Source organism: Elephas maximus, chromosome 12, assembly GCF_024166365.1.
Source record: "Elephas maximus indicus isolate mEleMax1 chromosome 12, mEleMax1 primary haplotype, whole genome shotgun sequence".
Classification (NCBI taxonomy): domain Eukaryota; kingdom Metazoa; phylum Chordata; class Mammalia; order Proboscidea; family Elephantidae; genus Elephas; species Elephas maximus.
Genome location: NC_064830.1, coordinates 90,197,946 through 90,223,896, shown reverse-complemented (window position 1 = coordinate 90,223,896; position 25,951 = coordinate 90,197,946). Strand labels below are relative to the sequence as shown.

Genomic DNA, 25,951 nt, shown 5'->3' with positions numbered 1-25,951 from the left:
ACTCGGAAGCCCCGGCTGAAGATTTTGAGTTTTATAGCAAACCGTATTGTATAGACCCGGGGCCCAGGGGCCCAGCCCGGCTGGGTCCCCCACCTGCCCCCACCGAGCTGCCTCCTCCCCTTCCCCCAAGTGGCTCCATTCTTAAGCCTTTCGCGATCCCCAGGCCCCCCTCCCCTCTGGCCTTTGGTCCGCCCAGTCCCTCCCCCCCACCCGTGCACCTCCCAGTTACCTGAGGTATGTGGAATAGATTTCCCCCTCCCCTACATGGTACAACTGGCTCCCCAGGGAAGCTTGGGTTGAGGGACAGGACCTGGCCCCATCCCTCCCCCTGGCTCCCGAAAACCCGCCCCCACACTGGAGGAAGGGGGCGGGTGGGAAGGGCCAAGAGAGCCTGTTACTAAGTTCCCATGGCAACTAAGAGGGGCCATTTCCAGCTTTAGCACTGGCATTGGGAGGTGTCCATTGGCTGCTATTTCCATGGCAACCAGGAGTGGCAGTTCCCTGGGCAAATGGGTACAAGTTTCCATGACGATGAAAGAGTGGGCAGAGCCACGCTGGAGGAGTCCCATCTTCCCCATCCTAGGACTGGCACCGCCCCCCCCTCAGGTCAAGAGGGGTGGAGCTACTCAATACAGCAAAGCAAAAGAGAGCCTGGTGGCCCAGTCCAAACTGGGTGCCCACCGGACCAGTCAAGAGTTCAAACTGGCCCCATCCCCTCACACTCCAGCTCCCCCAGGTCCGAGGTTCCCCCGGTTCAAGTAACACTTCAGTACAGATGAATGTTCAAGTATTGTGCAGGGAGGCAGGCAGGGGGCTGGAGCAACCCTCGCCACTCCCCTGGGCCGTGCTGAACAGGGCCTGCAGCCCCCACTCCTCACAATAGCTGCCATTGTCAGTGACGTTCAAGGAGTCAGGGTTGGGGGAAAGGAACTGAAATCTGGGGAGGGGGAAAGGCGGGGAGTGACCCCCGTGAGGGGGCACTACTAGCGCCACACCTGCTCTTGTACCCCTGCGCCCCACTCAGTCCTGGCTTTCCCCTGGCTCCTGGAACTCCCCTACCTCTGACACCTGGATCCCCAATCGCTCCTCTGGTTTCCCTTTTTGGCCCCCCACCCACCCCCAATTCCAAGTATCTGGTCTTTGTTCCCTGAACCCTTGATGGTCTGCTTTCTGCCCCCCTCCCCCCAGCCCATCCTCCACCTCCCCCAGCCCCCTGGCTCCCAGTATCCTGTGTGCAGATACCCTTCCCCACTCCCCCCCCAAACTTGCACCTTAACCCCCCTCCCACCATCCCTTTGGCTCAGCAACCCCCCAGTACCTCTGACCCACTCCCCCCAGGGGATGGACAATGAAGTAGGTGGAAGGGGGAGGAGTTAGGAAGGAGAGACCCCCAGAGATATCAGTGCAGGGGGAAGAGAGGGGGAGGCTGGCTCTAGTCCCTGGGCAGAAATCCCAAGCCATAAAGCTCAGGAATTCCAAGTCATGAGGTGGGTAACCTGGCCTCCTGGCAGGGGGTGAAATGAAAGCCAGAGGTCCAGGCTCCTGATGAGTCCTGGGGGAAGGTGGGGGGGCACCCAACTAGCTGTCCTTGAGAAGGAGCTTTTCCTCTGGGCAGCGGAAGGGGCCTGGGGGCCCGGCGGCTGCCAGCCGGGCACAAGCTTCAGGTGAGAGCTGGCGGCAGGAGCGCAGGTCTAGGCGGCGTAGGCGTGGGCAGCGACGGAACAGCGGGAGGCAGTGGTCCGTGAGGCGGTGGCAACCTGAGGATGGGGTGGTGGCAGCTGAGACCGGGTAGGTGAGTAGGAGACAGGAACTGGCCATGGGACCAAGAGGCTAGCAGGACAAAAGGGACCGCACTTACCAGCGAGATTGAGGTGCACGAGGGTCTCGCGGAGCGGGGAGGTGGGGGCTGTGAGGAGGTGGACACTGGGGTCCCCGACATGGGCGCAGTGGCTTAGGTCCAGGGCACTCAGCTGGGGTGCATGGCGCAGCAGGAGCCGCAAGGAGGCATCAGTCAGCTCCAGGCCTGCCAGGCGCAGCTCTGCCACTCCCTGCAGCCGCCCACGGCTCTCCGTTTGGCCTGGGCATACAGATGAGAGGTCAGCACTCCTGGCCACTCCCTTCCCTGCGCCCAAGCATCCAGACTAGCTATGTCTCCACACTCATATTCCTCACCATTCCCACTGAACCTACTCCCTGCTGGATGGGAGCCTCAACTTGCTGCACCCTCTGCCTGGCTTGCTCTTAGCCCAGACACCCACAGGACCTACTCCCTCGCCTCATCTGTCCATTGCTCACATGGCCCCTCAGTGAGGCTTCCCATGATTACTGTTGAAACAGTAACATTTCACATGCTCCTACCCTTCCCTGCATTCTTTTTTTCCCTTCTTTCACTATTTGACATATTTTATATTCATTTTTTAAATTAATCTTTCTTCCCCTACTAGAATGGTGGTTTCATGAAGGCTGTACTTTTTGTTCATACTTCATTCTGTCTTGTTCGTTGCTATATCCCCAGCAATTGCTCAATTAATATTCATTCAGTCATCCAACAAATGACTTCCCTACAGGGATTACCATCCCAGGCTCTTCATCTTCCCTCTCTCCCCGTGATTAATAAAGTCACCATTTAGATCTCTTTCTCTCCATTCCCCCTGGTCACCACTCTGGGTCAACACCAGTCTTGTCTGAACCCTGCCCCAGCCTCCTCACCCACTCCAGTCTCTCCTGGCATCCGAGAAGAGCTGTTCGCAAACACAAAGAGGACAATATCCTTCCTCTGCTAAGAACTCTCTGAGGGCACCTCATATAAACCCATGATCTCCTTGCTAGAACAATTCCTACAGGGTCTTGTCCCTGTCTCAGCTCCTAACTCTTTTCCTTCAACCCAAACACTGGAGCCAAACTCCACAACTGATCCCGCCCCGAGAGGCTCTGCCTGTGACCATCTGGGCTCAACGCTCTGCCTGGCCAGTGTCCCTGGTGTTCAGGTCTGATTTCAGAGGCCCCCTCTTCCCCCGTGTCTCCAAGGTAGAAGAGTCACACCCTTGTTCTCTGCCCCCGATGCACACAGTCTGCATGTCTTATCTTTTATTGATCTACCACATTCGCGTATTTTAAAAAGTTGTTCTTGCCTACGGTGCCCCAAAAAGCCCATACCAAACCCACTGCTGTCAAGTTGATTCCGACTTACAGCGACCGTATAGGACAGAGTAGAACTGCCCCACAGGGTTTCCAAGCAGTGGCTGGTGGATCTGAACTGCTGTCTTTTTGGCCAGCAGGTGAGCTCTTAACCACTGCGCCACCAGGGCTCCTATGATACACCAGCTACCATTAATGGAATACTGGCTGTGGGCCAGCCACCAGGCTAAGTGACCAATGGTCCCTGTGCCAGTGGTTCTCAAACTAGAGAGGCTGCAGTATCACCTGGAAGGCTGGTTAAAATGGATTGCTGCCACACCCCCAGAGTTTAGGTAGGTTTAGGTTGGGGCCTTCGGGTTTACTTTTCTAACAAGTTCTCCAGTGTTGTTGATGCTTCCGGTCTAGAAACCAGAGCTAAGAACCACAGCCTTAGGAAGCAAGCTCTCTGATCACTATTCCTGTTTACAGATGAGAAAACTGAGGCTCAAATCATTAAACAATCTGTGTAAGAGCACATGACTATGAAGTAACAGAGCAAGGAAACCCAGGTCTGGTGACTCTAAGTCCAAGCTCTTACCACAATGCTCTCTGCCTCCCAGGTACTGCCTCTAGCCCTGAGATAAACTAGATCAGATGTCACAAACTCATGAATCCAGCCTACAAAAGTGTTTTATGAAGACTGCGTGGTGCTAAATTTATTCTTAAATTACTGACATTTAAAAAGGACGTTTTTCACTGACTTGTACACAATGGCAAACATTCTATGTATTTTACCGTAATTAAAAAAGGGTATTTTTAGAAAGAAAATTCAGGTATTGAGCTTCACCTTGAAAAATCCTAAGATCTGGCATCACTGGGGTATTAATGATTGGCTGGAGCTAGGTTGCTGGGTGCCACTCCCTAATGTCCTACACCAGCATATCACTTCTGTTATCTGCCAGGCCACCTCTGTGGGCACTTTACTTTGCAAGTCCTGAATTCCACCTACCCCATCTTTGAGGAACTGAGAGCTTGGAAGGGGGGTACTGCTACAGACATCCTCAACCTTGAGCCATTAGAGGAGAGCAGAAGAAAGGTCACTTCCGGATTGCGCAGGGAGGATGTGGGCATTAGTGAGGATTTCCCTGAGGTGGCAGTATTGCAACTGGGCCTTCAAGAATTTGAACATATAGATAAGTGAGAGAGAAATACGCCAGGGGCAAAATCAAGGAAGGAGAAAGGGTGATTACTCAGGGAACGATAAGAACTTCATGCTTTACTCCAGGAATGCTGCTTGGAGCCAGGCAGCCAAGACAAGAAAGGTGGGTATAGGAGTGCCAAACTGCACAATAAGGCTTGAGGGCCCGCAAGGCTCATCTTTGCAAGCTGCTGGCCCAGGCCTGATAAAGGAGCCTAAACCAAAATGAATTCAGGCAGGAAGTGGAGTCTGTCAGCCAGCCAGCCAGCCAGCCAGCCCGCCAGCCAGCCAGCCCGCCAGCCCTTTCTCGGCTTATGGAACACACCGCCCCTACTGCCCACCCCAACTCACCCCTTGCCCACATCTTCCTGGCTCAGTCTGATTACAGTAAGACTAAGCAAGGGGTGAGTGTTTGGCCTGGCTATGCCTGTATGACTTACAGCAGTTACTCAATTCCTCTGGGAAAATCAGAAGAATTCTACTTGCTTCTCTACTCTTCTCCCAGGGCTTCTATGAAGGGGCTGGGGGTGGGGAGAAGACAGCATGGCTGTGAAAGAACTTTAAAAAGGAAGATTCTTTTACTCCCTTATTTCAGAGCCCAGCAAATCGCCTTTAGGAAATCTTCTTTCCTTAAAATAGATCTCTCCCTCCGATCCCTACTGCTTGTTTGTTCAATTTATTCATTCAACACGCATTTGCTGAACACACCACTGAGGAAGGTCCTGGGGAACAGTGGTAAACAGACAGGAGTCCTTGCCCTCAAGGAGCTTACAAACCCAGTGGGGATTGCGGAAGTTGTTGCACTGGCAAGTGTTTTGGTGTGTATATTTTCAACACACACACATATCCCAGTGGGAGGAAACAGGTATTAATCAGATCATTTCACAATCATACAGTGACAAGCTGGGTGGGGTACCTGGGTACACTGAAAGGGACTCAGATCTCCATGGGGGATAAGAGAGGGTTTCTAGAAGGAAGAGGCATTTAAACTGAGGCCTGAAAGATGATTAGGTGCTAGTTAGGTGAAGGAAGATAGGGCATTCCACGCAAAGAGGGTCCAGCAAAGGCCCTGGGGCTGAAGCGAGCTTGGCAAGGAGGCCAAAAGGCAGGCATAGCTTGAGATGCACCTAGAGTCAGTGGCAACCAGCCCATGCCGTGCCTCAGTGGCCATGGAAAAATACTGATCTTTATCTAAGAGTGCTGGGGAGCCACAGGGGTTAGAGCACACCAGTAACATGGTCAGATTGCCCTTCTGGATGATTTCCCTGGCTCCAGGGTAGAGAACAGACTGGTGGGGGGTAGAGAGGATACTGTGAGCATTTCGTCTCAGTTCCCCCTCTTCTAGGCCTCCATATTCACCTTCCTAGGATCCCTAAGGTGACCAGCCTCAGCATATGGGCCTCAAGCCCCACACCAAACTGCTCATTACACCTCACACTTGCCAGACCTTGGCACAAGCTGTTTTTTTCCCATGGGGAAGAGGCGGCTGCTCTGACTTAGGAGCCAACACCACTAACCCCCATCTAACCTCCCAAATCCACTGGCTCCCTACTTCTGTTGCAGTCTCTTAGGAAGAGTGTTAGCCTTTCACTCAGGGCAAGGGATCACAGGCCAAATGCATGGCTCAGCGCTATTTTTCTTTAGTCCACACATGAATTTTTAAAGAATCAGAATTAATTCTCATCATTTAAAAACCAGATTTCACAGAAAAATCCAGGTTTCTGGTTTCTCTGGAAAAACTGAACAGACCAGCCACACTGAGCCTGTGTTCTCTCCCAGCAACCACCGCTGCCCACTTTGGAGGAAGCTCTCCAGCAGCGCCACCACACCTGGCCAGCGTCACTCACACCCACTATCGCCCTGGCCCTGGCTTCTCCTGAGATTCATTTTCATCCTCCTATTTTGTGTTTCATTACATAGTTATCTTTCCCCCTGGAGGGCTCCTCTCACAAGGCCTAACACACAGCAAGTGAGTGAATGAATGAACGAGAAACAAGCCAACCAAAAACTACTGATGTCAAGTCAACTCTGACTCACAGTGACCCTACAGGACAGGATGGAACTGCCCCCATAGGGTTTCCAGCGCTGTAATCTTTACAGAAGCAGACTACCACATCTTTCTCCCGCAGAGCCGCTGGGTGAGTGAGAACCACCGACCTTTCAGTTAGCGGCTGAGCACTTAACCACTATACCACCAGGCCCTCCTATTCATGTTCATGTGTTCTTTCCTTTCTTCAAATATTTGGACACTCGGTGCAAATCAAAAGAGACTCTCATACCCACCCCTCCCCCAACCCATCCTGCCAACGAGCAAGCTGAGGCCGCACCTGGTTTGGTGTCAGTTGGAGGCAGCAGCAGCTCGCGGAGCTGGGAGTCTTTAACATCCTCGATCCAGCGGAGGTCCAGGAGCCTCAGGGCTGGCAGTGGAGCTGAGCCCAGGGCAGAGACGGAGAGCCAGGAGCAGCCAGAGAGCACCAGCTCCTGCAGGCCTGGGAGGGGTCAGCAAGCCGGTACTGGGAGGGCTCTGTCCCAGATCCATGCCTCTGCCCACCTTGCCCCACCTGCCCACGCCATCCTACCTTGCAGTCGGTTCAGAAGCCACATGAGCTGCTTCTTGGAGACACCTGTCCAGCTGAGGTCCAGGGCACGGGGCTGGCGCCGAACCACACCACTGAGCATGGGCGGAGTCAGTGACTTCCGCCTGCTCAGGTCCATTCGAGGCCACAGACGCTTGTCATAGCACCTGATGGCCACAAGGTGGAGACAGAGACTTCAGTCCTCAGCTCTCAAAAACCAAAAACCCAAACCCACTGCCGTTTCCGATTTCGACTCACAGTGACCCTATAAGACAGAGCAGAGCTTCCCCATAGATCTTCCATGGAGCGCCTGGTGGATCTGAAATGCCGACCTTTTGGTTAGCAGCCACAGCACTTAACCACTATACCACCAGGGTTTCCCCTCAGTTCTCAGGGACCCCACAATCCTCTCCGTACTCCAATGGTTCAGCTCAGCTCTCTCCTGGCCCACATAGCGTGGTAGCAAGAAGCTCATAGCCCTGGGCCCAGAGCCCCCCTGAGTGTGGGACCAAACTCCATCACCACGTGGATGCAAGACCCTGGGCAAGTCTATTCCTCTCCCTGAGCCTCAGAGTCCCCGTTTATAAAATGAAGATAATGATCCAGACTCTGCCTGTCCCGCTGGGCTGCTATAAGATCAAATGAGATAATTATAGTTTGCGGGCCTTACAGCTTATAAAGCATTTTGCCAAATATACGAACACCCTACACACTGCATTTGATGTAACACCAAAGGGATCTGTCAGTAGCCCTGCCCTCCACCTTGGGCTTCTCAATTCCTCCCTTGCTAAGTTATGGTGGCTCATGGGCATTTCTCATCTCTTCTACTAATCTCTGTCCTTGATGTACATTTCCCCCATCTTGCTAGCCAGCTGTCCAAGGCTTGACTTACCAAGCCAAAACCAAACCCACTGCTGTTAAGTTGATTCTAACTCATAGCGACCCTATAGGACAGAGGAGATCTGCCCCGTAGAGTTTCTAAGGAGTGCCTGGTGAATTCGAACTGCTGACCTTTTGGTTAGCAGCCGTAGCACTTAAACACTACACCATCAGGGTTTCCAGGCTTGACTTACAGCCCTAATATTTTCTCTCTTTGTTTTGTCTCTTCAACTAGAACGTAAGTGCCACAAGGGCAGGTCTGTCTGTCTTTTTGTACTTCTGTATTCTCGGTACCTAACACACAACCCAGTGCATAATACAATTATTTGTTGCACATCCGTTGCATGAATGAACGAATGGTTCCAACCCAGTGTGAACTACCTGAAGCATATCCTGAGCACCCCCTCAACACACCTCATTTATAGCTTTTCATTCATTCATTTAACCAATGTTTATGGACGATCTGGTAGGTTCCAAGTATTGAAAGTACAAAGACAAAAGAGGCCCAAATAAACAGGTTTCCTGACCCTGGCACTTCCCAGAGCCTTGAATATTCCATGGTGCACAAGGAACTAGAGAAACATTTCCCAAACATGTTTTGCCAGGGAACCCTTCCCCATCCCTTCCAAGGTAAATCTATTAACACTTGGTGGTACACAAAAATTCCTATGGACCCAGTTTGAGAAATGCTCTTCTACTGCAGTAGTTCTCAAGGCCAATCAGAAGATTCCCACTGGGCTGGATGACTATTAGATCCAACAGGGGTGACCTTGCTTCCCAACTCCCTTCTGCCCGCCTGTGATTCTGAAGAGCTTTCCCTTCAAGAAATCTTGGGCACGAACAGTGATTCCTAAACTCCACTCATTTTCTGTCTACTTATCTGCATAACATGCACTTATCTTCAAATTCATGACCTCTTTTTGCTTAAAACCAGTATTGTTTCACATAAGTACAAGTTAACCTTCAAAATAAACACAATGTTGACAGTGATGGAAAATGTGGCGACAGATACTGGTGATGGTTGCACAACATGATTAATATAACTGATGTCACTAAATTGTACACATGAAAAATGTAAAATTGGCAAATGTTGTGTTCTACACAAATTTTTTACCACAATAAATAAACATAATAAAAACAGACAAGAATTATTAAATCCTAGCCACTCATAGCTGTAGCTTTAGGTTAGTGCCTAAAGACTATTTGCGTTAAACAGAGAGATAAACAAGTGTTGTTGCTGTGTGTCACTGAATGGATTCCGACTCATGGTGACCTTATATGACAGAGTAGAACTGCCCCATAGTTTCCTAAGCTGTAATCTTTACAGGAGAAGATTGCCAGGTCTTCCCCCATGGAGCCACTGGTACGTTCAAACCATCAACCTTTGGGTTAGCAACCGAGTGCTTCACTACTGTGCCACCAGGGTTTCTTAAACAAGTATTAGGTGTTAAAGATACAATAGTACCCAAAAGAGAGACTTCCTTTTCAAAATTAACAGAAGGATGAAGCCATGTTTTTGTGTCTTTTAAAATTACCAGGCATAATACACAGCCCCGGTGTGACACTTTAGGGAATGCAGGAGATAAGGCACTAAGGCTTCAACCCCAACAACTCTAACCCTCCTGCCTCCCTCTCACCCTGTCCCCTGCTGCCATTTTCCCCTCTTCTGGCATTCCAGCCTCTCCTGGTTCCTTCTACTCAACCAACAAACATATGCTAGTCTCTCCAATTCTAAAAAAGAAAAGGAAAAAAACAACCTACCTTCAACCCAGCTTCTGCCCCTAGGTCTTGCCACTTTCTCTCTCTTTTATAAACCCTGTACCATCCAAAACCTTTCCCTGTCCACTCTGACCCAGCCTTGAGTCCCAGCTCAAATGCCACCACCTCCTTGAAACCCTCTGGATCCTCAACAAGCAGGAGGGAATCCCTCCCTCTGAAGGCACCCCACAGGCCTCAACTCGTGTTTCTCCACAACAGCCAGGCCAAACAGCCTGCTCTCCTGCAGACTCACAATGCTAACTAGTGCCAACATGTTTTGGCACATACTGTGCCTCTTCCAGAAATGCCAACCAATCCAGATTCTTCAAGGCTCAGCTCCAGTACCTCCTCTTACAGGAAGTCTCCCCTGGCCCTTTCTTGGCTGAAGCTATTCAGTCCCTTTCCCACTGTATGACCAGGCCTGGGATTAAACCTCAGCGTGACGGGCAACAGTCATTGAAGGCCCTAATGATACCAAGTGCCTGGCATCCTGGGCACTGGGCAGGCAAAGATAAGAGGGCTGGGGTTCTTGCCACACAATCAGGGGAGACACAGACAGCCCGTAGTAACTAGGGAAATAAGGGTCATGATAAACATCAGCGTGAGGACCACAGGAACCCAGAGTGGGAGCTGGGGCAGGGGAGCCTTGCAGGGCAGGGGGAAAATGCCTGAACTGAGAGTTTGAGGAAAGCATTAGTTATCTGGGCCAGGAGAGGAAGAGGATGTGTATTTCAGACAGGGAACACCTGTGTCCAGGCCCAGAGAAGAGAGTGAAAATGAGAGCTCTGGGAAGCTCAAAGGAGCCCTGGTGGTACGGTGGGTGAAGTGATCGACTGCTAACCCAAAGGTTGGTGATTTGAAACCACCAGCGGCTCTATGGGAGAAAGATGCAGCCATCTGCTTCCGTAAAGATTTACAGCCTTGGAAATCCTATAGGGTGGCTATGAGTTGGAATTGACTTGACAGCAGTGGGTTTAGTTTTGGTTTGGGAACCCTGAGCAGCAGGAGCAAAGGGGAATTCCCTGTAATAATGAGAATAATGGTGATGATGATGATGACTACAGCACTAATAACTAATGCTTATTGGGTGTTTACAATGTGCCAGGTGGTATTCTGTGCATAAAGTATTTAACCTCACAGCCCTAGAAAATAAATACTTTTAGATATATACTATCATCCCCTTTTTATAATTAAGGAAAATGAGTCCCAGCGAGTTTAAGAAGCTTATTCAAGCTCCCACAACTACTAAGTGGTAACAGAGCCAGGGCTTAAACCAAACCAGTGGAGAGCCCAAGATCTAAGTGAGGAAGAGGCTGGAGGGTTCAGGCTGTAGAGGAGGCTGGGGTGGGGATGCCACATCAAGAAGGGCCAGAATGCCAGACCATGGCCTGTCCTGGCCCAGTGTCCAGAGGTGAGGAGTGAGAGTGTGGGGATCTGAATTCCAGCTCTGCCACCTCTGTGCTTTGGGTGACCTTAGGTAAGTCACTTACCCTCCCTGGGCCTCCATTTTCCAAAGCATAAAAGTGGGTGAAAGCACCTACTTCAAAGGGTTGCTGTGAAGATGAAGAGCTATTATAGGCAAAGTGCCTAACACGGTCAGTGGGGCAAAGTCTAACAAATGTCTAACAGGATTATGGGACTTCACTGTGAGGGCAACAGGGAGCACGAACAGGCTCTATCTTCGCTGGGAAAAGACACTGAGGCAAAAGGCAGGAAGAACTCTTAAGAGGCCAAGGTATGCCATCATTCTGGGAAGGCAGGGCTTGATGTCCAAAGGCACAGCCCCCCAGTTCCCTTTCACCTTCTCCTGAACTCCAGCCACCTAGGTGATCAAGCCATCACACTAAGTTCACCTCTAAAATCCTAAACCTCCCTCTCGTAAAGACCCTCTGGGGACGCAGAGATGGGCCAGTCCAAACTGCTGCCTGCAAGGCTCACAGCCTCCTGGGCCCTGACCACAGCCAGTTCTTCCCTCTCAGGGCTCTCTGGACTTCCTGGTGCTACCACTGTCCTCCATCTATTCACCTCTGGGCCTTCACTAAACCCCAACTAGCCCTGACCCTGTGTTCTAGTCCTTTCCTTTCCACCCTCTCTGCCCACAACCTCAAAAGCCCCAACCCTGCAACTCAACCATTCCACTCCTCCCCGCAACCTGACTGCCCTCTCTCCCTCCCTCTCAGGAGATCATTTTTGCCTCCTGGTTCCAAGAGAAGATGAAAGCCACCAGACAGGAAAGCCTGCAACTTCCTGCTCTCCCACCTACAAACTTCTCTCTAGCTCCACCCTTCATCTCTTTCCCATACTCTATCCCGGTTTCCTCACTTTCATTCCTTCATTTTATCAATGAACAGTTTTTTAGTACCTAACGTATCCCAGGCACTGTCCTAGGACACAGCAGCAAAGAAACAAATAGTCCCTGCCTTAGAGCTGACATCCTGAGGTAATTCCTTCCTCAACTCACTGCAATCTGGCTTTGGACCCATCATCCCCATGAAACACAGCCAAAGATATCAATTACCTCCTTGCAGCAAAAGCTAACTGCCACTTCTTGATCCTTGATCTCCCTTACCCTCTTGCCAACATTTGACCTTCTTCATCGTTTACTTTTTCCTCAATCTGTCTTGTCTTTAGGATACCCCTTGACCCAGGATCTCCTTCAATTCTCTGGCTGCTCTTTCTCCAACTCATACCACATTCTGTCCTCTGCCCTCTTTCTTGAAGCTGCTGTCTGTACGTTGAGAACTCCCAATTTTCTCTCTCTCTTAAGCATTAGACCTACAGATCCAGCTGCTCTCCTGCTAGTTCTACCTGACTGGACCACAGGCCCATTTGGTGTATACATGTAAAAATCTGATCTCTTCACTATCCCCTGGAACCTGCTCCTGCCCTGGTTATTTCTAAGCTTGGGGAATGCTGCTATTGCCCACCCAGGCTCCTGGGCCAGAAACTCAGTTGAAGACTTGCCCTGCTGCCTTCATACCCCAGATAATCACTAAATCCAAGCTGCGGTGCAGTGGATCACTTTTATATGGTCTTTCTTACCATGTTCTTGTTGAACTCCCACCAAATGATTGGGTGAGACTATGCAAATGAGGGGCATGGCATTCTTGTGGGGGTGGCACCATGCAAATAAGGCGTATGGAATCCTAAATAGGCGATTGGTCACTAGGCTTAAAGTGATCCACCCCAGAGGCTGAAAGGGGGGACCTCACTATCATCAAGAAGAGATGGGAGCGGAGTGCATCCTTTGGACCTGGCGTCCCTGCACCAAGAACCTTCTAGACCCAGGAGACAGACAGCAATAACACCAGAGATGATGCAAGATGGTGAGAGGCAATGGCCAACTGCAGCAGAGAACTGGAAGCAGATGAACCACGAGATGCTGCAATGAGCTTCCTGATCCATGGAGTGAGAGACATGAGAGCCTTTGGGCAGAAGGCTTGCTGGTGGAATGGGGTACCTCTGGGCACTTGCCGGTGGAACTAGGCTTGCTGACCCACAGAGCTGGAGAGCTGAGCACCTTCGGGCCAAGGCTTACTGGCAGGGTGGGTTGCCTCTGGGCACTTATCGGTGGAGCTACAGAGCTTTTTTAACACTTGCCTGAGCAGGGCGGACGGAGGCCAGGCTGGCCCAAGAGGCCTGAGGGCCAAAGAGAGGCCTGCCTGTGGGCATAGCCGAGCTGTCCTGACCAAAGAACTGTACCCTGAGTTGTTCCTGATTCTGACTTATAATTTGTTACTTCCCTAATAAGCCCCATAACTTTGAGTATGGTCTGTGAGCTCTGTGTTGCCATTGCAACGAATTACTGAACCCAGTAGAGAAGTAGAGAGTGCTGTAGAAGGGATGGCTGGTGTCAGAACTGGTAAAAAGTCTGGAAAGAGGAGTTATGTATGACCTCAACCTCATAGCAATCAGCCTTGGGCTGTTGATCTTGATTCTCCTTCCCACTTGTGAAGTTAGACAAGGAGGTATGACCCTGCCATCACACTTTTACGTTGGTGTCAGAAGTGGGATTTGTTGCAAGGGGTCCAGACTCAGACAAGCATGGGATTTTGTAAGAGAAAAAAGGGGCACGGGAAGTAAAACTTTTGATTCTTAGATGGTTACTTTGGTTGTTGTTATTGGTAATGGGTGAAAGGAAAGTAAGAGATTTAATGCTGCAGCTGAAAAGTTGCATCTGGAGTGGCTTGGGGTAAAAGCCTGGGAGGTTAAACGAGATGGTAAGGGACCAAAACCTTCTGGTTTCACCCAGCCAGAAGCCAGCCCAAGGCCATATGCATATAAATGGGAAGATAGTTATGTGGTAGAAAACAAAAGATTAAGACTAGATGTTTAAAAAGGTTTGTGTGTTTATGTGAATGTACTATGGATACTGAATGTTTCTCCTACCTAGTGCTGTAAAACAAAACTAAACGTATGCTTAAAATTAATATTGGATGTTACAAGTAACAGCTCACGTAACCCTGCCTTCAGCCAATACTTGATTAAATATGCTAAAAGGGGAACTAGGATTTGCCCAAAAGAAATACAGGCTGTTGGTTTGAATGCAGTATCCCTGTGTATAGAGTATTGGGGGTTGAGGTGGAAAACCTGAGCCCCACTCAAAACTTTCAGTCAGGAAATTTGCATTTGAAAAGATATGCAGACCCACTCAGAACTGTTGGGAAAAGCAGGAAATTCACATGTGAAGGAAGGACCTGCAGAGAAAAAAAAAAGTTTTGTGTTTTGAATTTTGAGCAAGCGGTTTGCCATTAGATGCACTGAAGCAGGAAAAGTCAGTATTCATCAGAAGAAGCCCCTTTCAGAACTGGAAGCTAAAGGGAGCCAGTAAGCAGAGTTTGGTATGCTCGCTTGCGGTGACCACTTGGGGTCACAAGATGAAGTGGGCCGTGGGTACAGCAATGAAAGATGGGCTGAATTTGGACATGTTTCACTGGTACCCGTTGACCTAGCCCATGGGGGCTAGGGATGAGACAGAGAAGGGAGTGGCTGGCCTGAAGTGCAGAGAGGTATATGGACTCCCAAGTCTACAGCTGGTATCCACTGACCTAGCCCACAGGGGCTAGGGATGAGCTGACCAGAACCTGAACAAATGAAAAGAAAGATGCTTGATACCATGAACTGGTGTAGACTGCTGCAATGTGATGGCTAGCTCTAGACTAGATTTTGCTTCTGGGTGCAAATTCTCAAAGTTCTAACCAGAACAGAAAATTCTTCAGATCAAGGAACATGCTTGTCTCCTCAGATTACTGGTTTGATCCAAATCCAAACCTACTACTGTCAAGTCAATTTTGACTCACGGGAATCCTACAATACAGAGTAGAACTACCCCATATGGTTTCCAAGGCTGTAAATCTTTATGGAAGCAGAGTGCCACATTTTTCTCCCGTGGAGCAGCTGGTAGGTTCGAACTGCTGACCTTTCAGTTAGCAGCCAAGAGCTTTAACCACTGCAGCAACAGGGCTCCATACTGGTTTGATAGGGATGAGCAATTTAGAAATTGGCTATGTAGAATGGAGGGAGGTAAAAGCACGAAGTAGCCAGCTTACATGATTTACTGGGTGTGCTTACACTCAAAACGAAGAGAACAGGGAGGGTTCCCACTGAACAGACTCCTCTTTTCCTGATAGGTCTGCGGAAGAGAGAGTGGGGGAAGATGCTAATAGGATTATACGATTCGGCTGTAAATGTTAACGGGGCTAATTGTAAAAACCATAATTGTAGAAGCTGTAACTGAGAAAAAGTGGACTAAGGGGAAGTACTGCTGGACTGGAATACAGTGGACAAACCTAAAGTCCCTTAAAGGTTTTGCTATGTTGGTATCTCGTGATACTCCGAACAAGACAATAATCTTCTCTCAGCTAAATTTTATTAGGCACCAGAAAGGGTGAAGCCGAGATAACTTGGAGAACCTGACCAGATCAGATGGATATCTGCAGCATACCTGAATGGCTGGTACTTGAGTAACCTCACCCTGAGGACTCTGCTCTACTGAAGGAATAATTGTTAGTAACTGTTTTGGACTGGTAAAATGATTGGGAGGGGGAAGTTATCCTCCAAATACGAAAGAACCATGGCTAGAAAAGCCAGGGGGTGGCCTGCGGTACAATGGATCACTTTTATATGGCCTCCCTCGCCATGATCTTGTAACTCCCACCAAATGATTGGGTGGGATTATGCAAATAAGATGCTTATGTCCCACCAAGGGGACTGGACAGCTTGCCAATAAAGTAAGGTGCATGGCACCCTTATGAGGGTGGGACCCTAATGTGTATGGAACCCTAACAAGGGGATTGGGGTCAGGTTCGCAATCCTGCTAGGCTTAAAATGAGCGATCCCAGGGGCAGAAAGGGGGACCTCACTACCACCAAGAAGAAATAGGAGTGAAGCGTGTCCTTTGCACATGGGGTCCCTGCACTGAGAACCTCCTAGACCCAAGAAGACAGAGCTATGATACCGGAGACGGCGCAAGAAGACAAGCAGTGGCGGCAAGCATGGCAGAGAGCTGCAGCAGTGGAACTAGAAGACTGGGAGGAGACAGTGGGGTGGGCTCCCTGGCCCATGGAGTGAGACCTGAATGCCTTCAGCAGGAGGATTGCTGGTGGAGTAGGGTGCCTCCAGGCACTTGCCTGTGGAGCTAAGCTTGCCAACCCATGGAGCTAGAGAGCTGAACACCTTTGGGCCAAGGCTTACTAGCAGAGTGGATTGTCTCTGGGCACTTACTGGTAGAGCTAAAGAGCTTTTAACATTTGCCCAAGCAGGGCAGAAGCTGGGCCAGCCCAAGAAGCCCAAAGGTCTGACGGCCAGGGAGAGGCCTGACTGTGGGCACAGCCAAGAAGCTGTCCTTACCAAAGAACCGTATCCTGAGTCATTCCTGATCCTGAATTGTAACCTGTTACTTTCCTAATAAATGCCATAACTGTGAGTACGGTCTGTGAGTTGTGTGTCGCCACTGTGACGAATCACTGAACCCAGCAGAGAAGTATACGGCACCGTGAGAAGGACGACTGGTGTCAAAATTGGTGAAAAGTTTGGAGAGGAAGTACGTCTGATCACCGCCTCACAGGAACCAGCCCTGGGCTGCTGATCCTGATTCTTCTCCCTTGTGAAGTTAAGATGAGGAGGTCTGACACTGACATTGCCATCATACCGCTTTTTACACAAGCCATTTTGCTTCTTAAAAAGTTCTTAACCCAAGTCCCTCCTGTCCATCCCTATCTCCTCTGCTTCCATGCCCAGTCCTGACAGAGCCTCCTGACTGGTCCCACTGTGCCCCCAGAGCCCCCTGCTCTCTCCTACCCTCATCCTTTTTATCAAAAACCACCATTTTTATTGAGTATTTAGTACTCTACAGACACTGCAGTAAGTGCTTTGCAGGAACCATCTCATTTAACCCCCATAAGGTGAGTAGTGATATGAAGCTACAACTAAAGATTAGAAAACAGAGGCCTTGAAAAGTCTAGCTATCCACCCCGACAACCAGGAAGCTCAGTTGTTGTGATTGAAGAAACCCTGGTGCCAGACTCCAGGACCCAAGGTAGAAACCACCGTGCAATCCAGCCTCTCTGCTTCTCCCACTTCCATTCACAAGTCTCTCCTTGACGCAGAAATTAGGTGCTTTTTAATCCTGGATCCCACATGCCCCACACCGAGCTGGCCTTGCTGAAGGGGCCTCAGCAAACATTTCCTCAGCTAATACCAAGGCCATGGTAGTAATCCCAGCAATTTCTGTAACAATTTGATTCTATGTTGCAGATTGACTGGGAGCTCTTCAAGGGCACAGAACTATGTTATAAGCACATAATTGTCCGCGCTTTCATTAAATACTTGTAAATGAGTGAATAACAATGGCTACAGTTAAAGCACTTAGTAGTTTCTATGTCCCACTTACTGTCCTCAGTTTTTTATGTATATTGCTGTTGTCAGGTAACAGTGGAGTCAATTTCGACTCATAGCAACCCCACGTGACAGAGTGGAACTGCCCCATAGGGTTCTCTAGGCTGTAACTTTTAGGGAAAGAGGTGACCAGGTCTTTCTCCCACAGGGCCACTGGGTGGGTTTGAACCAACAACCTTTCAGTAAGCAGCTGAGTGCTTAACTGTTGTGCCACCAGGGTTCCCTTCCTGCCTACTGTGAATTGAATACTTCGATTATCCTGGTTTTACAGATTAAGAAACTGAAGCAGGGAAAGTTAAGAAACTGGCCCAATGGAACACAGCTTATCAGTGGAAGAGTAAGATTTGACTGAAGCAATTTGCGTCCAGAGCCTGCGCTCCCATTCTCTCGGCTCTGTGTGGGACTAAAAGGCGTGAATTAGTGCTCCAGACCTCATTCCAAAGGAAGAGAAGCAGAGTCCAAGTTCAGCCACTAAGCTACACTGTGACTTCAAGTGTCCTTCAACCCCTCACAGGGCTGCTATTGTGAGGAACAAATCAGGCAACATTTGTAAAGTGCTCAATATGATGCCTGGTCTAGTCGGTGCCTGAGAAAGAGCTTGAATTTACTCCTTAAGAAAACGTTTCCTGAGCACCCACACTGTCCCTTGCCCATGCTGGGGATACTAAGGTAAAACAGACATAGTATCTGCCCCAACTCAGCAAGTGATGGGGCCAGGAACACGAATAAATGAATGAAAGCTTGTCAACAAGCAGGAGGCCTCTCTGTGCTCTACCAGGGGAACTGAGGGTATGGCAGCTGGATGGACACCAGGAGGAGTTGTTGGGGTAGGATCAGAGAGGAAGACAAGTGGCTTGGGAGGGTGACCGACATTTCTCAACAAACAAGGTTCTGGGGGCAGTAGTGGTAGGAGGGGAGGATGGGCAGAGAGTGCCCCGGTGATGGCTTCAGGGAAGGAAGAAGCTCTGAGCTGAGTCAGGTGGCCCAAGCACGGCTGCCTCTGAGAGGGCAGGGGCCACACCAACAGAGGGCTTTCTCCTGTGTAAATGGAATAAGACTGTCCTTGGAAAAGGGGGTGTGCAAAGTCAGGGAGATGACGCACGGACGGCGCTGAGCACGATGCTCAGCACATACTAAACACTCTGTAAGTGATAGCTATTATTAAGAAGAAAGAACCCGGAGCCAGAAAGCCTGGGTTCAAATTCCCTGCTCTACCACTTCCTCTCCCCATGACCTTGGGCCTCAGCTTCCTCATCTAAAAAAGGGAGTAACAGTAACTACCTCAAAAAGTTGCTGTGAGATTGTGAGGGTTATATAAGCTCATAAATGGAAAGCAACCTACGTGTAGTAAACACAAAAGTATCACACCATATATGTACACATGCACGCATACGCATATATATATACATATACGTGTACGCACATACGTATGCATATACGCACAAGTATAAGACAACTGTGGTTAAGAACTTGGGTGCTAACCAAAAGGTTGGCAGTTCGAATCCACCAACCTTTCCTTAGAAACCATATGGGGGAGAGTTCTACTCTGTCCTGCAGAACTCCTGTGAGTCGGCATCGACTCGACGGCACCTAACAGCAGCAACTGTCAACTTAAGAACGCCAAGGCCTAGAAGATCAGATCAGAGACCGGCTCACGTGGCAAGTGAAGAATGCTGGCAATGAAACCCCGGTCTGTCCAGGCCACTCACCAGCGGCTCCAAGTCCGGCAGACTCGCATGCAGATGCACAGGTCACGGGGCCCGAGGTGCTGGAAGACACGAAGCCAGGCGGCCCGGGGCAGAGGGTGGTCGGATCCAGCAGCCAAAGGCAGTGTGTCAGGCTCAGGGCTTCGAGGTGGTGGCCGTACCACATGCCGTTCCAGCTGTGGGGGCCGGGGTGGTGGTGCAGGGCCAAGGGGCCAGCTGAGCAGGGGCCCCCCGCTGCCAGGGCGCACAGCCCTCCGCCCCCCACGGTTCTCCTTTTCTCCTGAGCTGCCCCGGGCGGGCCGTCGCCCGTTTCGGGCCTCGCTAGGGGCCTCATCCTCACTCAGCGATGTGCCTGATGAGTCCGAGTCTGAGTCCGAGTCTGAAGAGGATGAGGAGGTATCGGGCACCCGCTCCAGGAGCTGGCACATCCGCTTGAAGCGCTCCAGCTTCTCTCTCTGTGGTGATGGGGACGGCACCGCTGGGCCCTCAGCAGAGGCCAAAGGCGGCTTTGGTTTCTGTAGAGCGACAGGGTGAGGCTGTTCTAGGGCCTGGCAACACTTTCCCACCCCGCTGCCCTGAGAAGCCACCAAGCAATGACTAGCCCAAAGGACAGTCCTGAGTTCCAGCCCTAGTTCTGCTCCTGATTGCTGTGCGACCTTAGCCAAGTCTCTGCTCCTCCTTTGGACTTTATTTTCCTTATCTGTAACATGAGGATACTGAGTAAAATAAAAAGCTGTATGGGTTCCAATAGCTTATAAATTCCCAGAAAGAGTAAGGTATGAAGACGTTAGAAACCTAGTTTTGCTTACTGCTTTGGCCACCAACCCTTTGTATGACCTTGGGAAACCACTGCTTCACATCTTTACATAAAATGACTGCGTGATGCTAAGCGTACATTCAACAACGTGAGGACAACTGATTGTCTGCCCCTATGTAACGCATCCCACGCGCAAACTGATTACATTCTCACAGCGCGCTAATGTAATGGGAGCTCAGATCACTCAGACATGAGGAAACTGAAGCTCAGAGCATTAGGTTTTTACCCAACGTTACAAAGTGACAAACGCGTAAGGCAGAGTTTAGACACAATTAGACAAAAGCTTGTGTTTATCATGTCAGGGCAAGATAATGTCTGAATCTTGACTCTGCTGTGTGACTTTAGGCAAATCTCTTAACTTCTCTGGACCTCATTTTCCTCAAATCTGTATAGAATTTTATGGTTTACGAAATTCCCTTACTTTTATCACCTCATAAGATTTAAACAGTTCTGTAGAATAGAGATAGGTAACTTCATCCTCATTTTATGCATTATGAAACTGAGGCTCAAAACCGGTAAGTTAAAACCACACAAGGAGTCAGCAAATGGGCAGGGACTTGAACTCAGTTCTTTCCCCTTGAAGGGTTGGAAAGATGAGACAAATGGGCCAGATGATACCTCAAGGGCTCATGGGAAGTCAGGGGCTCATACAGCCTGGCTCCAACCCCTTCTCCCCCTCTATCCCTTCCCAGGGGTCCAGGCACCCTTTGTGACCAGGTGGGACTGAGGCTAGAGCAGAACAAAGTGAGCAGGAAGGGATGTATCTCTATCTCCAGGGTGGAGGGTGGGGAATGGAAAGGACTGGGGGGAAGGAGAGGGAGGAGGTCCCAGGCACACCTCCCAGTTCTCGGGAGGGAGCCCAGGGTGGCAAGACGAGAAAGCCTGGCTCGGATTCAGAACCCTGGGGGGCAGAAGGCCAGGGCCGCCTGGGTCCGATCCTCGGAGAAGGCAGGCGTCTCCACCCACCTTCTTCAGGTGCCTCTCTCTGCCTCCTTTCACCTATGGGCCAAGAAGGACATATGGGGGAAGGGAGAGACCCCATTAGCCCCTCACTGCCCATAAAACTGAAGTCATGCCCTTCTCTTAGACTACAAATCCCAGAAGCCTCCATCCCAGGGAGAACTCCAAGCATGCTCACCTTGCAACCAATGTCTTGTCTCACTGAGCATGCTCCCATCTCTTCTTTCTCTCCCCTCAGGCCCTTTCTAGCCCCTCCCTCCTCCTCTGGAGCAGCTAATTTGAGCATGCTCTCTCTTTCCTCCCTAAAGCACCCAGGGCTCCCAGAGCTTCTGGGCCTGGTGCCAGTTCCCCTCTCACCTGTACTTCTCCTCTCCACTGAGCATGCTCCATCCTCCCCCCCCCCGCCCCAAGTAGTGCCTGAACTACATCTCCCAACAATCCCTTGGGGACCCACTGAAGACTGTCTCCCAGGCCCACCCCCGCCCCCAAACTGGGCAAAGACTACAATTCCCAGAATCTCTTTGGCCTGACCTAATGCGCATGCTCTCTGGCTCACCTTTTTCCTTGGGGTGGGGGGCTCGTTCCCTGCCTCCCTCTCCTTTCGTTTGGGGGGCCCAGGCACATCCTCTGGGGGGGGACCAGCAGGTAGGGGGCCCTTGCGCCTGGGTGGGGGTGGTGGAAGTGGCGGCTCCTCCGTCAGCTTCCATCCACTCCCCAGGCTGGCACCCTCCTCGCCATTGTCAGCCCTCCGGCGGCCCGGGCCCTCTCCAGAATCCTGGGGAGATGGAGAAGGGGGGGTGAGGTCCTGCACAGCTCCTCAACCCACTGCCTTCCCAGAGCTCAACACCTAGCCCAACCCCTGCTCCTACCTTGCTGGTCCGGCCTTCCTGGGTACAACGAGGGCACTCCCAACAGTTGGGGATCTCTGCATTGATGACACCCTCAGCCTTCCCCATCTGTAGGCAAGAAGGCAGAGAGTGGATGTAGGGTGCCAGTAAACCCCCATGCAGTGCTGCCCACCTCCTCGCTCCCTGACAATCTGCTCCACCCGACTCCAGGGTCCCCAGGGCTATCACCTTCAGGCAGCCAGGGTGGACGATCTCGTTGCAGATTGTACACTCCATGAGGCTCAAACCAAATTTCTCCTCCTCTCCCTCCACCGTGTCCTCCTTCCCAGCCTCCCCACACAAGAGGCACACAGCTGTGTGTGGGAGCACGGGCTGTTAGGGGAGAGGGGGCATCAGGAACCCTGAAAGCAACAGGGAGAGACCCTTCCTTCTGGGGACCCTGGCCAGCTGATGAATAAAAAGGAAGACTTGGGAAGTGATTTGGAACCTATGGGCCAAACTGGGTCAAATCCTCAATCTGCTCCTTTTGTGCTGTGTGACCTTGAACAACTGATTTAATCTCCCTTAAGCCTCTGTTTCTGCATCTGTAAAATGGAGTTAAAGAATTTTTCCCTTGTAGGGTTGTTGTAAGAATAAGATAATGCTTACGGGGCCTCATAATAATTATCGCTGTTGTGATCATTATAGCTGTGTGATCCTGCAAGTGGGGCTGGCTTTGAGGAGAGAGACTACGGCCAAATACGACAGGAGTACTGAGGGCACAGCAGCAGCGTGGGGCGATTCTGAGGTTGCTCAATGGGCAGAAAAGAGCCCAAGGATTGTTCAAGACCCAACGATGAACACAGTTTTGGCGAGACCCTCAGGAACACTAAAGGCAGCTGGCTAGTTCTGGGAAAAATGGGAGCAACCTTCAGACCATGTGACTGGAGAGGAGAGTGGTAATACGGAATCATGTTGGAGATGCTAAAGACCATGAGACAAGTTCAAAGAAGGAGCAGGTAGGAATAGAAGAAATTGGAAAGTGAGCCAAGGGTTGGAAGACAAACGAAGAGAAGAGAGGGGCCACAGGGCAAAGGGGCCCACCTGGAAGGAGCAGCTGAAGGAAGAGAGAGTGGTAATGGTGTGGGGAGGGTGATACAGGATATACCTGGCTCTACATTGCTGATGGGGAAGGGCGACTCTCTGGAACCCTGAGAAGTTCAAAGGACGAGAAAGGCAGGGAGAAAACCCACATTTCTCTCATACCTACTGTGTGCTGAGCATTGTAGTAAGCACATTTTTTCCCACGCTACTGTTCAACCTTTATAACTCAACAAAAGAAATATTTTACAGAGAAGGCATCTAAGGCTCAAACTAGTTTGCTCAAGGTCACATGAAGGGTGAGCGTGGCCTCAAATCCAAGACCACCCTGAGCAGTGAAGAAAGAGGCCAGGGAAAGGCAAGACTTGTTCATAGCAGCCAGCTGTGGGAGTGGGCTCTTGTGCACAATTGCCTCTGGGGAAGGATACAGAAAAGCCTTAGCTTTCTATGCGCATCTACCCCTGAAAATTGGGAAAAGTGTGAAGGTAGGAAAGGATCAGATACCTCTATGCAGCCTAGCATCACTGCCCCCAGCTTGAAGCCGAGTACAAAGATGGGCCTGGTGGATTTTTCAACAAGCCAGTGAAATGAATGAAGGAAATAAGTGAACAAATAGCAACCATGCAATCCACTCTGGGAAGCAGTCCCAAGCCACCCCAGAAAAACACTCATGCCACCTGGGGAAGGGTGCCCAAGGTTCCAAGGGTGTCCAACACAGTGGGGGCAGAACTCACGGCAGTGCACTGCCGGAGCAGGCACGACTGCTTCATGCGCCCGGGCCCCCCGAACTTCTTCATGTCTCGGCAAAAGTGGCAGTCCCCGCACTCAGTTCGCACACAGGCCCGGCAGCGGCGGCAGCGGGTTCGGCGTCGGCGCGCTCCGGCCCCCGGCCCCCGGCTGCTCGACGACATTGGGGGCGTCAGCAACGCCGAGGGCTGTAGGTAGATGGTAGCAGGGTCAGGTGGGCCCACTGGGGCACCTGGCCTGGAGGGCTACTGGCAGCTCCCCCCCTCCAACTCCTAGGCAGCTAGAGCTCGTCTTTCTACCCACGGGGACAAGCAACAAGGAGGTAACATCTCCTGCTGAGGGGTGGGGCAGGAGGACTGACCACTCCCTCTACTCAAAGCCTCCCTCTCCACAACAGCTCCCAGGGCTCCCAGGGAACTGGCTTCCTGACCTCACTCCTCCACTAACACTTCCTCAGAGCCCTCTTCCCTAGCCTAGGGGGAAGGAAGGGGCACTGGGGCCCTCTCCTCTGACATCTCCACACCAAAGCTCCTTGGAAAGGTCCGGGAGTCCTTGTCTGTGGAATTATCTCAGAGATATCTCAACCTTTTCTATTATCAGAATGCAGTATGCCCCAGGCTCTCTCCAACCTGCAATTCCCCAAATTTACCTCCACGATACCCAGAAATTTCTGGGTGGAAGTTTTGCACTTTTGTTTCTTTCTCTCTCTCTCCTGTCTCTCTCCCACATAGAGAATTCACTTTACTCCAGTGCAGAACCCAACCAGTCTCTCTTACCTCAAAACCTAGATACCATCACCGGATCCAACGGGATCCTTGCCCTCCCCACACAAGCCCTTAAAGATCCACTCTCCACCCCCCAACTTCCCAGGACTCTGAAATTCCACTGAGATGCTTCTTCAGAGTCCCTCCTCAGCCCAAGATCTCAAAACTTTGGCTCCTCACAAGACACCCTCCCCTTGGATACCTCAGGTCAGCCTGGGCAATCTCCCAGATTCCTGGGGATTCTAGAATCCAGTCTGACATCTCCATAAAGCTCAGGATGGGCTCAATTCTTTCCATCCCTAATTGTCTAGAATCCCTTGGGTTCCCCTTCCTATGGAAACCAGATCCCACACTTGGACTCAACAGGCCTAGAGGGTCTCTTCCTGGCCAGAGCCTTACCCCAGCTTCCCTCTTTCGGGGACTTCCAGACCCATCCATGAGAGGAAGGGGCCCTTCAGTGCTCCAGGGGAGGGACCTGGAGGGCAGCGACTGCAGGCGAGGGTGGGGTCTGCAAGGGGTAGCAGGGGTCTAGGAAGGAAGGCCAGTTCCCCAGGGTTGAAAGGTAATAGGAAGGAGGGCTGGAGATAAAGCGCTTGAAAGCAAAGAGAAGGTGAGGCTGGGGGCGGGGAAGGTAGAGAGGCCGGGCTGAGGATGAATGGGAGTGGGAGCTGCCCAGGACCGGGGGTGAGGAGGAGCCGCCTGAACCCACCTCACACGTGTCCCGGGAGCCATCTCTCCCTTCTCGGCAGCTCCCGGCGGGTCGGCGGCCATCGGCGGCGGGGGGGCCGGGCGGCGCGGGGCGTGGAACACTCAGAACGCCGGGGTCCACGGCCCCCCAAGGGCGCTCGGCCCCTCCCTCCGGCGGAGGCCGGGACGGCGGCGAGTGGAGATGGGGGGCGCCGGGGGCGAGGCCCTCCCACGGGCTGCGACGCGGCCCTTCCAGGGGGAGGTCCTGCTCCGGGGGGCTCAGTCCCTCAGCCCCCCCAGGCCAGCGGGGGCTCCTCGGCCGCAGGGTACTCAGCTTCTGCCCGGGCCCCAATCAGTCCGGGGTCCGAGTCCCAGCTCCCCTCCCCCCACCCCGCCCCTCCTCTCCCGAGCGCCCCCGGCCCTTTAACTGGCCCCTTCCCGGCCCCCACTGCCCAAGGGTCCAGAGCCAGGCCTGGGCCCCCCACCGTTTCCGGGGTTCAAGCCCCGCCCACCGCCGGTTCCCGGGGAGGGGGGGGTCGTTGTAACCTGCCCCCCTCCCCTGGGCCCGCCCCTGGACTGCGGCCCCCTGCCCTACGGCTACGGGGCGAGAGGAGGGGGATGAAGGAAGCCGCTCCGGCCCCGCCCCCTAGCCCGCGCGCGCCCCCGCCCCTTCCCCCTCCCCCCAGCGCGCGACCCTCGGGATATAGGGATTTAAATAAAATTTGAATAAATCTCCCCCCTCAAGCAGGAGAATGAAAGGAAAGGATGGAGGAGGGCAGGGGACGGGGGAGGGGGCAATTGGGGTGTCTCAACCCCCCTGGTCCCCCGGCCCTGCGCTGCTTCGGCCCGGGGCCCTGGCCGCCTCTCTCATCCCTCCTCAGCTCCTTCCTCCTTCCTCCTCTCCTCCCCCCTCCCTCC

The 25,951-nt window shown here is 51.7% G+C and overlaps 1 protein-coding gene across 2 annotated transcripts; it reads right to left on the bottom strand.

Annotated features, from left to right (window-relative positions):
• Positions 1 to 1,303: 1,303 nt before the first annotated feature.
• Positions 1,304 to 25,401, bottom strand: FBXL19 (F-box and leucine rich repeat protein 19). Of its 2 annotated transcripts, none has more exons than XM_049904451.1 (11): positions 25,056 to 25,401; positions 23,570 to 23,770; positions 21,984 to 22,127; positions 21,777 to 21,863; positions 21,464 to 21,682; positions 20,785 to 20,946; positions 19,134 to 19,645; positions 6,895 to 7,058; positions 6,643 to 6,804; positions 1,859 to 2,077; positions 1,304 to 1,757 (listed from the first exon to the last, which is right to left on the bottom strand). In XM_049904451.1, exons 2-11 carry the CDS (start codon positions 23,744 to 23,746, stop codon positions 1,579 to 1,581), a joined length of 2,025 nt encoding a protein of 674 aa, XP_049760408.1. In that variant the 5' UTR covers positions 23,747 to 23,770; positions 25,056 to 25,401; the 3' UTR covers positions 1,304 to 1,578. The 2 variants fall into 2 exon arrangements, with proteins under 2 accessions (XP_049760408.1, XP_049760409.1); XM_049904452.1 differs by having other exon boundaries at positions 20,914 to 20,946.
• Between the last annotated feature and the right edge of the window lie 550 nt (positions 25,402 to 25,951).